The sequence below is a fragment of the Pinus tabuliformis genome, chromosome 2_1 (assembly GCF_031772625.1).
Source record: "Pinus tabuliformis cultivar Carrire ecotype Pingquan chromosome 2_1, CPIR1, whole genome shotgun sequence".
Classification (NCBI taxonomy): domain Eukaryota; kingdom Viridiplantae; phylum Streptophyta; class Pinopsida; order Pinales; family Pinaceae; genus Pinus; species Pinus tabuliformis.
Genome location: NC_142299.1, coordinates 845,116,479 through 845,129,669, shown reverse-complemented (window position 1 = coordinate 845,129,669; position 13,191 = coordinate 845,116,479). Strand labels below are relative to the sequence as shown.

General features: G+C 39.0%; 1 protein-coding gene across 6 annotated transcripts in view; it reads left to right on the top strand.

The window, feature by feature from the left end:
• LOC149203292 (DNA-directed RNA polymerase III subunit 1-like) overlaps positions 1 to 13,191 on the top strand; it is a 450,745-nt gene that overhangs the window by 73,665 nt on the left and 363,889 nt on the right. For all 6 annotated transcript variants that reach the window (XM_089403379.1, XM_089403376.1, XM_089403378.1 and 3 more), the window contains exon 13: positions 9,967 to 10,155. In XM_089403379.1, coding sequence (XP_089259505.1) covers positions 9,967 to 10,155 — 189 coding nt within the window. The remainder of the gene's footprint in view (positions 1 to 9,966; positions 10,156 to 13,191) is intronic.

Here is a 13,191-nt window from a genome sequence, read left to right as displayed (position 1 = left end):
TCTAGGTCTAGCCACGTTGGGTCACTTAGGGCATCATTTTCCCGACAAAATACCCATAGAAAAAGTTTGATCTCCTGGCCTCTCCTGTGTTGGTGTGTCCTCAAGGTCTCCTCCAAATTTGAAGAAATTTGGATGGTGGGATTGTGAGATATCCCAAGCCCTAGCCCTGAGATCAAACTTTGCCTTGGGTTTCCCTAGGCTAGCACCTCATAGGATCATTTTAGCATCTTTAAGTGGAAAGTCTTTCTTTGATTCTCTTCCTCTCCTTGTTTAGGTTAAATCATTATTGGTTGCTAAACTCCCTCCTCTTAACCTAAGCTGGGTCCACTTGGTCTCGTGTGGTCTCATTTCTCATCAAAGTCAATTCATCAAAGACAACTCAGGAATCCAAGTTTTGCAAGGATTTTAGGGATTGGGTAGATCCTTCACAAGTCACACTCCTTTAGCCTAGCTTTTAAATCCTCACCTCCTTCTCCTAGAAAGCCTTGTACCTTGCTTAAGAAGCAAGCAAGCCCCACCCTTGACTCCCTTCTAGGAAAGTATCATTGAGGTCACTTCATACCCATTGTTGATCTATCCTTCCCAAGTGACTCTCTATACACCGGGTCCTTTCCCATTGGTGAAAGTCCTTAAAGAGTAGGGAGCCTTAGCTGAGGTGACAGTGGGCTAAGCCTCCATCGTTGCCCTTGATCTAGCAGTTGCCCCTTTAGGATTCGCTTTTAGGTCTCCTGCTAGTTTGAGTAGTAACATGTACCATTTGGACATTTGAAAGAAAAAGGAATTTGAATTTTTGAAATTATATTAGTTGTCCAAGTAGCCAAGTCGAACCTCCTAGATGATAGGTCGGCCTAGCTTGAAAAGACGTGACTTTTTGCATGAACAAACAACCATATATTGGCTAGCGTATTCCTCCATTTGGAAAGAAGATTCAGGGACTTTTGTGGTGATTTTCAGATACCTGTAGCAGAAAGATTTTGGACCTTTCACTGTGATTTGGACGAGTTAATAAGAGGTTTCTGTCTGCGGTTATACATGTTGGGCACGACACATCTTCTGTGATATATGCGAACTTCTAAGGTGATTTCTCTGTGATAGACGATTTCTCTGTGATAGACGATTTCTCTGTGATAGGTGATTGGATAGAATTATGGACAGATCTATGAAGGATGTTGTGAAGGCTGATGTTACCTGGTGGAACGTTGACTTGGCTCTTTGATAATGATTGTTTGACTTGGATTCTTCTATGACTCTATAAGGAAAGGATTGTTGGGTTTTCCCCCTTGGTGGGGTTTTTCCCTGGCCTTTGGCCTATCTCTGGTGTCTCTTGTCTCCTGTATTTACTTTCTTGCATTCTAATGGTAATTGCTTGATGAAGAAGATTAATAAAATAAGAAGAAACAGAAAAATAATGTTCACAAGAAATTATCATGTTAAAGAATTCCCTTTTACTCTGGAATTCCAACACTCCAATATCTCTTTTATCATAATACCGTGGGTCTCTTTTTTTTTTAATTTCCTTTTACCCTTTTGACTAAATCAATATCACCTTCACATGTTTCTTTTTCACCGAAATGACATTTAAATAATTAAATTAATTGATCCCCTTTTTGACCGCCTATAGACTATAGCGATCAAATAGGCTACCGAGTTGTTCCCCTGGTGTGATCATTCAGAGAGGGACATTATAGTTCTCCCTTCTCAAGGTTGCTTGCCCTCAAGCAATTGCAAACTAGGATGCTGCAAAATCTTCTCTTTTTCCCATGTAGCGTTCTCTACTGGCAAGTCTTTCCATCTGATAAGATACTCTCTGATCACTCTGCTGCTCAATTTCCTTTCCCTAACTTCCAAAATCTCCTTAGGAATCAATTCTAGCTGGCCCTCCTCATCAAGTGGGGGTAACTATGTTTAAGTAATAACTTCTTGTTTTAGTGCCTTCTTGATGCATGATACATGAAAAACATTATGAATCTAGTTCCCCTCTGGCAAATAAAGCTTGTATTCTAGTTCCCCAACTCTCTTGATTACTCTGTAGGGACCATAAAAGCGCAATTTCAACTTTTTTGTACCACTTTTCTTCAGAAAAGATTGTATGTATGGTTGCAACCTCAAGAAAACCAAATCTCCTATGTCCAAATTGTGCTCAAACTTGTGCCTGTTTGCATACATCTTCTATTGGCTCTAGGAAACCTGCAAGTTTTCCTTAAGGATATTAAGGATACCTTATTTTCTTGTATACAATCTTTGGCTTTGGGAGCCCTGCTATCCCCAAACGCCAAATACACAAATGAAGGAGCATCATAGCCATACAATGCTCATAACGCATTCATACCAATGGACATGTGGTAAGTGTTGTATCAATGTTTTCCTAGATGCATCCTATGTCACAAGGTTTGTCGAATTTCAACCTTGAGGCTCGAATTTTGGCGAACCTTAATTTTTTTTTTGAGGTTCGGTGAACCTCATCGAACCTCGTAGCCTTTGACCAAGTCCACAGATCAAAACTCATAACCTCATGTCACAACTCAAGCTTGTAATCTATCCTTGCAATTTCCTTGTTTGTGATAACATTTTTTTATGTTTATTGGTGTTGATATCTTACTATTTTATCCTATATTTCATTTTAAACTTAATACACACACACACACACACACACACATATATATAGAAAATGTATATAGACAAGCCTAATGGCGGACCTCATCTGAACCCCATCAAAAGATTTGGACTAGAACCGAACCCGAACTCGAACCCGAACCATGTGACTTAGGATGCAACCACTTAATCTAAGCCTCCTACTATCCTAACGCCTAGTTACGCAAGTACCCCTCAACCCATTTGTTCACAATCTCTGTAAGAGGGCAGCCTACAATACGAGAGAGATCTTCACAAAGACAGGTCTCTAACAAAGTTAGACTCTCTCCCCAAAAAATATAGCAACAACAAACTTGAAGATGGAAAAACTTTCCAGAAGAGATTCACAAGGATCAAAATGCCCACGGCTTTGATGAGTTTGCAACTCTCTCCCAAGTGCTTATGGCCTCCCTAGAAATTAGTCTTTGGATAGCATGAGGGGGTCCTGCATACAGATGAGTGAGTAGTTTTCCAAAGCTTCTCCTCAAGCTCCTTGCTGCCCAATGCTCCAGCTTATGGGCTGCAAAACACAAAAAAAATACTAGTTGTTGGTGTAAAATTAAAAAAAAAGAAACCAAAACTAAACTTAGAATTTAATTTACAAAGTCCTAGCTCAAGTAATGAGAGTGAACCTTCATACTTGCCTAGATTTAAAAATGACTCTTTAATAGGAGATATAACTTTAAAGAACTAGAATCAAATAAATATTTTGAATTTTAAATGGATGATCAAGTAGCTATAAACTAAGAAAACTCCCTTTTGCTCTTTGTTGGATTGAAAACTTGGAGCAAAAAAATGGCCGAGTCTTGGATCGCTATGACTCTAGGAGTGAGTTGATCTAATTGAGATTTCTCCCACTTCTAGATGGATTCCTACACACAATACAAAAGATCTTTCCTACACACTTGAACATGTATTAGTTTGCACAAGATTAGAGCAATATAATGAATAAGATAAACCAAGCATTCCTCCTAAAATTAATTGGAAAGCTTATCCCTAGAAGACTATTCTAAATCAATGATATGTGCAAGATAGCTTGCACACATTAATCCAAGCAAGATGACAAGCATAAACTAAAATTAATTCAACATACGAAAGAAATTAAATACAATAACAGTAGTATGAAAGGGCATCACCTCATAACGCCAAGAGAACACCAGCCAGATAGGCACAAAGTTTTGATTGTATTAAGAAAGTATGCAAGTACAAAATGGCAGAGTTTCCTCAAGGCCAATAGCTTATTACATGATACAATATGAGAGCCCATGGCTCTATTATATAGAGAGTTGAGAGCAAATCCCAATGAAGAATGACAATGAGAAATGGCATTGGAGCCAATCCCAATGTAGAAGTGATTAGACAAGTGGCATGAGGTGACAATCCCAAAGAAAAATTCGAATTTGTTGAATGGAGCTCCAATGCCAAGTGGAAAAATCGAATTCTGGCAAGTGGACATCATTTTCTTCTTCCTTTATGTGCCAAATTTTAATTTTATGATAGAATGACAAGTGTATATGGGTGGTAACCCATGTGGGGACAATTTCACACAAAAATCTCCACCAAATATTCTCCAAATCCTCCCAAATGTGCATTAACTTCACAAATTCGAATTTCCAAGTAAGCAACTTTCTTCTTTAATGCCAGAAATTCGATTTTATTTGAGAACACGTCCTTTCTTTGATTGTAGGAGTCCACATCACCTTGGGACTTCACTTTAACTCCCCCATAATTTTCCACCTCATTTCTACAACATTTAGCATGTGTGAATATTTATTTTTCTCCATTGGTGATTGAAGTAATATGAGTCCTGAGAACACTTAGAGACCCAAGATTCAAATCCCCTTGGTTGTGATCTTGTTTACAGAGAGGAGGATAGGCTGTAGACCCCCAAAGGTTTACTAGTAGCTACATGTTAGGTAGGCTGCTGGGTTACTTTGGGATATATATATATATATATATATATATATATATATATACTCAAAAATACATCGACAACTCGTACCCAGTGTTTTAAAAACTGGCCGGTCTGAACCGGTAACTGGCCAGTTAGCAAGCCCACTGGGTCAAAACTGACAGAAAAACCTGGTTTGACCCACCATTTCGCCTAAAAATTGCCCTAACTGGCAAGTTTAGGACGGAACCGGCCGACGGTTTTGTTCTGAACCGTCCAGTTAGCTGCCACAGCCGCGGAGGACTCATGGAACACTTTTTTCCAAAATTTTAGGCTGTTTTGGAGGGAAATAAGGGTTCTTTCCCTCCAAAAACACCCTCTCCAAGCCTTTAAAAGGCCCTTCTCCCTCTCATTTGTCTCACAGATCTCATTTGGAGTATTTGTGAGTTTGATTTGGAGCTTGGAGAGTGTTGAGTGTTTGCTGGAGTTGTGGAACAACAAAGAGTTTAAGCTAAGTAGTAGTCATCATGCCTCCAAAAGCCAAGGATACTGCATGGGCTCATTGTGATATGATTGATGGCAAAATGATCTGCAAATATTGCCAAAAATCTATTGAAGGAGGGGGTATTAACAGGTTCAAGCAACACTTGGCTGGGATAGGAGGCCAGGCAAAGCCATGTGGAGCACCAAATGAAGTAATAGGGTGTATTAGGGCAGAATACCTTCAGAAGTTTGAGAGTCAAGTCACTGAACCAATAGAGAAGTTTGTGACTCAAGCAGTTGCAAAATTTGGGAGTCGAGACTCAAACAACTGAGTTTTATCATGATGACTCATGAGAAGTTTCAAGTGATAATGTTGGTCACTATTATCATATATGTAGACTTGTAGTAGGCCGTTGTTCCCATAGTTTGTAGGCTTTGTTTTTGCACTCTAGAGGCCATTTAGAGCCTCATTGCTTATGTATTTTGTCGATGATATGTATTGCACTCGGTGCCATTTTGATAAATTCACCTTTACATGGTATATAAATGAACAATCTTTGCATATTTTGTCTTTATTGGCTTGGAATCATGGTTTTAAATCTTAAAAATAGTTTTTTTCATTAAAAATTAATTATTTAATGTATTTTTTTAAAACTGGTTCGTTTAGACATGACCAGTCTCGATTTGACTGGTTCCGGTTCGAAACCTGGTTCATTAGGTGGACCGGTCCGGTCACCGGTTCCAGTTTTTAAAACATTGCTCATACCATATAATATGGCACAGGAAGTCATCCTTTTAACCCATTAAGTGTGAGATGGTGCTGTGGGAAAATACTTAGCCAACAATTTAAGCAACGAACCTCTTAAATAGAGACCCCATATTCCACTTCGGAACTCGACCCAGAACATTGGAAAAATCAACAACCAAACTTGTTCAGCTCCTAAAGGTGAACAGGACCACCTTTTTGGTAGCACCATGCCCAACAAATAAGGATAATCTCTCAACCTCCTCAGTGTATCACAATAGCCACAAGGTGACCAAAACTCGGCCAACAAGAGAGGAAATTGGCCCTGTATACACAATAATCGACTCCCAACTAAAGATCAGATCTCGACCCCAGGAAATGAAGTCACTTGTCCCATTTTTGATGGCAGACTCGACCCTTTCCCATAGTAAGAAATTTGGCCTTGTAGTAGAGATAAATTTGGCCACTTCAATAGTGATACCCAAGCTCTTTAACAGTGAACTCGTCCTTCTTATGGCTTAGATTTGGACTTAGAAACTTGGTATCGTCTTGGGTATCCTCAGCTTGTCAAAGATATATGAAAAACTCAATATTAGAAGATAAAATCAACGGATAACACTGTTACCTCCTTATCTTCTTCAAATCTCCTCCTTCGCTAAAGCACAATGGTGAAATTTGAATGATTGTGCTCTTTAGCTAGGGTGTATGGTCTCAACACCGAAACTAGCAATCTGCAAGTAGGGTTTCCAAAACGTAGACTCTTCTATAAGAGCTCTCCATTTTTTTTTTTCTCAAATGGCAAATGAATGGAATGAGGAGAGACTTCTCATTTTCCCCTTTTTATAACTTATTTGCCACTTTTGCCACCTTTTTACCCTTTTATTTTTATAGTCACTTTAGTGGCTTTTTCACTTTATAAATTAAAAGTGACATTTTATTAGCCTAGGACATGTCCTTCTTTTTACCATTTTAGCATTTGTAATGTTCTCCTAGGCGATTCATGTTCCCTTAGTTAATTTTCCCTGCCTTAGCCTACGAGAACTTTATTAGGCTAGTGAAACTCCCCCGTATGCCTCCTAAGTAGTTGGGGACATTACAATACCCTGAGGCTGCTCAATATACACGTCTTCCTCAATCACTATGTTCAGGAAAGCAGTTTTCACATCCATCTGATGTATCCTCCACCCCATCTTGAAGCAATGGACATAACTGCTCTAATAGATGCATATCTGGCGACAGGTGCGAATGTCTCCTCGTAATCTACTCCCTCCTAGGAGAACCCTCTCGCCACGAACCTCGCTTTATACTTCTCAATACTGCCATCTGCTACATGTTTGATCTTGTATTTCCATCGAGAAGTGACGCAGAATTCCTCTTTGGTCTTGACACTATACCCCAAACATCATTGCTCATGATGAAGCTATACTCCTCTATCATGGCATCCCTCCAGACTTGCTCGCCTATAGCCTCCTCAAAAGTCGATGGCTTAGACTCGCAGACACTGCTTGATTCTGCCAAATAACTGGAATATTTGGTTGGTGGCCTGCTATGCCTGAAAGTGCTATTAGGAGCCTGCACATGCTCGTCAGCATCCCTTAATGTCTGTTCGACCCTTCTTGGCCTCCTCCTGGCAGAACATGAAGGAATTTCTAACTCATCCTCCAAATCTGCTGGATGTGTCCCTACTGGTGATGTTGGTCTCTACTTAGCCTTGGGAGCCTCTTGCTCCTTTTCTTCTACCACTACTAACTCTCGCTCATGAGATCTCCTGAGGGTCCTATCCTCATCAAATCTGACATCCCGACTCAGGATCACCTTTCTCTGTCCTGGGATGTAGACTTGGTAGGCCCTCAAGACCTCAATGTAGCCAACAAACACGCCCCTCTCAGATAAGGGCTTCAACTTAGTCATCTTTTCTATAGGCACATGGACATACACTGGGCTATTGAATATGCGCAAATGACACCTATGGTTTCAATCCTATAAACAACTCCTCAGGGGTCATGTTCTCCAATGCCCTCTAAGGACTCTTGTTTTGCACATACACAACTATATTGCATGCCTCCACCCACAAAAACATAGGCAACTCCTGAGCATAGATCATTGCGCTTGCTGCCTCCATGTTAGTCCTGTTTTATATCTCGACAATCCCACTTTGTTGAGGGTTGTAGGGTACTGTGAGCTTCTTCTTGATTCGTGCTTATCTGCAAAAGTCTTGGAACTTGTTGGAGGTGTACTCGCCCATTATTTGATCTCAACACCTCAATCTTCCTCCTTGTCTGGTTCTCCACAAGAGCCTTAAACTCCTGAAACCGATCGAAGACCTCATCCTTGGTCTCTAGGAAGTAGATCCAAGTCTTCGAGTAGTCATCTATGAATGTCTCGAAATATAAAGATCCCAGATGGACGTCACAGACATAGGACCACAAATATCATAATGCACCAAGTCTAACACACCCTTAGACCTGGTCTCACTATAAGGATACACATTCTTGGCTTGTTTGCCAAGTGTACATCCTTTACATGTTCCATCTTTCTCCACCTAGATCTTTGGAAAACCAGTAACCATCCTTTGCACCATCGTAAGAGCTCTATAGTGTAGGTGTCCCATCCTCCTATGCCAAATCTCACTTTGGTTGTCATTCTCATGGATGAGAGCCTTCATTAGCTATCCTCTCAACAGATAGAGATCTCTCTCCCCATTGCCAATCACCCACTTCTTGCTGAAATCAGTCCCCTTCGGCCCAACAACCACTTCACCTCCCGTAAAGCTGACCTCCAGTCCTTTGTCTTCCATGGCCGAAACTGAAAGGAGATTCATCTCCAAACTTGGTACATATAGCACTTCCCTCACTTCCATGATGCCACCTGAGTCCATCTGGAACTCAATATTCCCAGTGCCCTCGACTATATACTTGGCCTTGTCACCAGCTTACCAATTAGGTCGAGTCCACCCTCTTTATAGTGATACTATTCTTTTTCTAATATACTTTTGAGTTTCTCCAAAGAAAAATAAAAAGCATTTCAAGAAAGGATGATTATGACTTAGCATGATTATTAATTAGATGATCATAGTTATATGGTCAATGGACAAGGCTGTTAATGAACCATTTCCTTGTGAATTCCATTTAATATGAATAGACTATATTCTATTGTAAATAGGTTGTCTATGTTTAATGGATTATATTTTTTCTGGATATTATCCTTTTTCCCACAAGGCTTTGGTAGTGCCTCTGAGAGGCCATATGAAGTGGTTCAGTTTGAATGTAAAATACACAGGAATGTATTTGCTTCATCTAGAGGTTAGGGCTCTGTCCTATCATGACAAGAAATCAGGTTCATTATTCATGACATAGAGGAAAATAAAGGGTATCCTTTTACCATCAGAACATTAGGAAGGGACCAATCACTTTTAGCTGTGGAAATGGATCGTAAATTTTTAAGAACATAGGCCTTTATGGAAAGCATAAATATCTTTGTCAGGCAAGTGAATATTGATGAGAAACCTGGTAGTGGGTTTTCTATCAAATGATTTTTGTTTACAATATTTTTGGATTGAGATGCATAAATAACGGTTTTTTAAATCATATTTTGCTGTACTGTATAGTAGTCCAGTTCTGTATTTCTTTAATTTTGCTTGCATCTTTAGTTGAAAATTCAGTAGCTGGTAATTCGTTTTTCAATTGTATATACTGCTACATTTCCTTTGATTCTTATTGCTTTGCATTTTTTGACTCAATGATTGTGATTGTTGGAAGTTCGTTAGAATAGACCAGAGTAGATTATAGAGATGCGTATTCCTCATAGGACTCCATCAAATTTCAGTAACTGTACAAATCACAATTAAGAGCATGTTGACATTGAGAAATGTGAGCCCAAGTGGTGTAGAATTGAAACATTTTCACTCAATACTTTCCGAAAGGAAAGAATATGCTTCAACTTGATCAAATGAAAAGTCATATTATTTTTCTAAGCTTGTCATCTTGCTCATGAAATTATTAACTTGAGAGTCGTGTAATATTTCTTAGGCAATATTCCTTTTGCTGGTTCTTTGAGAAAGACTATTTTTTCGAAGGCATTTTGATTTAATGTTTTGTTATCTATCCACGTCAAAATTTCAAATTTCTTTTTTCTTTAGTTGGTAGTATAGCTCAATTTTTTTGGTTACTATTATGCTTGGTTAAGTCTCTAGTATTCTGCCTTGGGCATTTTGCAGGTTCAAAATAATCTGTGCACACCAAAAAATGGGGATATCCTAGTTGCTTCTACTCAAGATTTCTTAACATCATCATTTTTAATTACAAGGAAGGACACATTCTACGATCGAGCTTCATTTGCCCTCATGTGCTCTTATATGGGAGATGCAACAGAAGCTATTGATCTGCCTACACCGGCCATTCTAAAGGTAGTGTAAAACATGCATTTGTTGGATTTGTAGAGTTTCTTCAAATTCAAGATACTGGATGCAACTTTTAGATAAACATCTATATTTTGAATCTAACATTATGAACTCATCATATAACTTTGTGCTTAAAATCCCTTTATCCCTACAATATTGTATAGTTGAATGCTTTAACGAAGATGAAGTTATTGCATTTATGTTGTTGTATTCCTGGAATGCTTATATATTTATTAATGCATGCCAAGGCTAGTAAATTATGTTAAAATTTTGTTGCAAAGGCCTGGTTTACAGCATGTAGTGAAAGGTGTATTGAGGCTATGTACGAGAAATGAATTCATTGAGAATGTGATAAAAACTCATTAGATTGCAGGTATATTGAAGATTATGGAACTAAGTAAAATTGCTATGAATGTAACTATTAAATGATTCAAATATTGCAAGGACTAAACAATTAGAAATATAGGTTACATAATGGTTGAGAGAGAAAATAAAGGATATATTTTACTAATGTGGTTGCATCAAATCTCCCATTTCATACGTCAGCACACATGATATATTTACAACACCCCTAGAGCACCTAACCAATAACCCTAACATCTAAATGTTACATTGGCCACATATCTAACATAAAATGTAACATAAGTATTGTTGATTCCTAATGAGCTAAGTCCCTTGACATGATGATACATGACATGAAGGACATAGAAATACAAGTTTGTGACACGGGACACGACGACCCCAAAAATGTCTTATTTTTTGAATCTACATAACAATTTAGTGAATAATTACACCTGCAAAAATGAAATATAGACAAGGATTGAAATTTCGTTAGATATTTTTTTTTGTAAGCTTGGTAGATCCTCATTTTTCATTAATATAGAGCAAAATTTACACCACATAGAACTCGCTAGGTGGCCTCATCTGGCTCAGTGGGAAACCAAGTCTGTTGGCCACCTATCCACATTATATGGTATCCAGTAGCAAAAAATCTTAAGTCTCTCTATCCAAGCAATATAAGTTTCAGATTCTTGTTCACTTCCATACTCTAGAGTTCTACATACATATATAATTGCATAGACAAATTTAAAAGATGTCCTCATATATAAACAAAACTATCAGAAATTAGGCATGCTAGTCACGCTGTTCAGCTAATGTTGATTCCACAAGTGCTGGAACTTTGGCATTCATACGAGGCAACTCCGTTTGAACCAAGATACATGGCAGGTGTTGCTCAATTCGACCAAGGCGGACGTCCTATTTGTGCAGTTGAAACTGTACCTTCTGAAATAACTACTTATAATTTGGCATTCCTTGAATTGTGACTGCCATGCATACCTAGATCTGCTCCATCGCCTTTCCTAGCAGGTTTTTCATCAACTAGTATAGGTAGAGGGTTTGTTTGAATTGGGTGATTCTACCTCTTGTATTTCCAGGATTCGGGACGAGGACTCTCTAGTCCTCCAACTCCATATCCGTCTCACTCTCTTGCTTCACTTCTGCTTCCCATTCTTCTAACAAATTTCAAATTTCTTCATTGGTTCCCTCCTGGTAAGCGGCCGCCGCTTCGCTAATTAACCATTTGACAGACTTTCGACCCCGTCAGCCACCCGAAGGTCCAGGTTCCGTGTTGTGCCTAGACTCTCGAGGTTTCTTACTGCGGCCTCGGGTTTTTGTAGGTCTTGCCATGGTCTCTCTGACCGAGTCCTGTAGAATTCGACAAACTGTACCCTGATCGGCCCTGGAGTTGCCCTGTGCCGGGGTGGGTTCACCACACGACAAACTTGTTTTACATACAAAACATGCAATTGACTAATTAAACTTCAATGTATTACAACAAGGTGCATGTACACGGGTGGTTGGGTTGTGTCGCTCCATCCCTTCAACTTCATACCCCCCTGTAAGTTGCAGTGACATGCCCGTCATGGTAGCAGGCGGGTTCCATAGAGAGGACCGATCCATTACTTGCACCAGAGGCTCCATTTCGCAAAAGGAACCCCCCTTAGCAATGCTTGAAGAAATTTCAACCCCCACTCCAGTTATCAGTTTTCCTTATCACTCCATGCATTTAGTTTTAAATCCAAGCATAATAAAAATTTTAAAATCTGAAAATGACAATAATTTTCTGAAAACACAAATTTAAAGATTTCACAACTACTGAAATTGCAAAAATAAAACACAGCAAAATTATGACAGCCACACACAGAAAATAACACAATGATTTTTGGTCAATGTGACCCTGGAAAAACCCCTACAACTCTTGGGGAAAACCAGTTTGAGAGCTCTTCTTTATTTCTGAAAATGCTTTTACAGAGAAACTGAAATACACAGTAAAAATTCTAGCAACCACAAATTACAAAACTTATCTCGATTTCTGTGCTTGAAATCGACCTCAAAAATCGTGTTAATCAACAAACAACCAAGATAGAAATTTTTCCAGCAATAAAACACCATTAAATGATGTACAACGGCCTTGAAAAAATGCCCAGAACTTGTTGTACGGACCGTACGGATTTCAGCAGTACGATTGCCTCGAAATTCATGCCCAAATCTGCCTCGAAATTCTTGCCCTTGCTACTGCCCCTCTTCCTCGATTTCTGGGATGTCCCTCTTCCTCGATATCTGTGCCTTTCTCTTGCCATACGGTTTTTGCCTTGGGATGCATGCCAATAAACGCTGTTGCCCAGATTTGCTGAAATGTCTTCTTGCTGCTCTCCTTCATTTCCTCACTGCTCAGAAATTTTCTCATTGCTCTCTCTTCTCTTTCTCTCAAATGCTCATGAAAGAATGAATTGATTTTTTTCTCTTTTCTCCTTTTACTCTCTAAATGACCTCTTGGGTTACCCTAAGATCTAATGGCTGAGATTCATTTAGATCTAGAGATGAGAATAAATGTGCATTTAATTATCACTTTCTATTTTTTAACTCACCCACTTAAATAAAGACCTGCTTAGCCTTTTATTTTCATAGTCACTTTTTCACTTTCTAATTCTTCATTGACTTTAATAAAGTCACCTTTAAATTAGAATGTAACTTTACCAC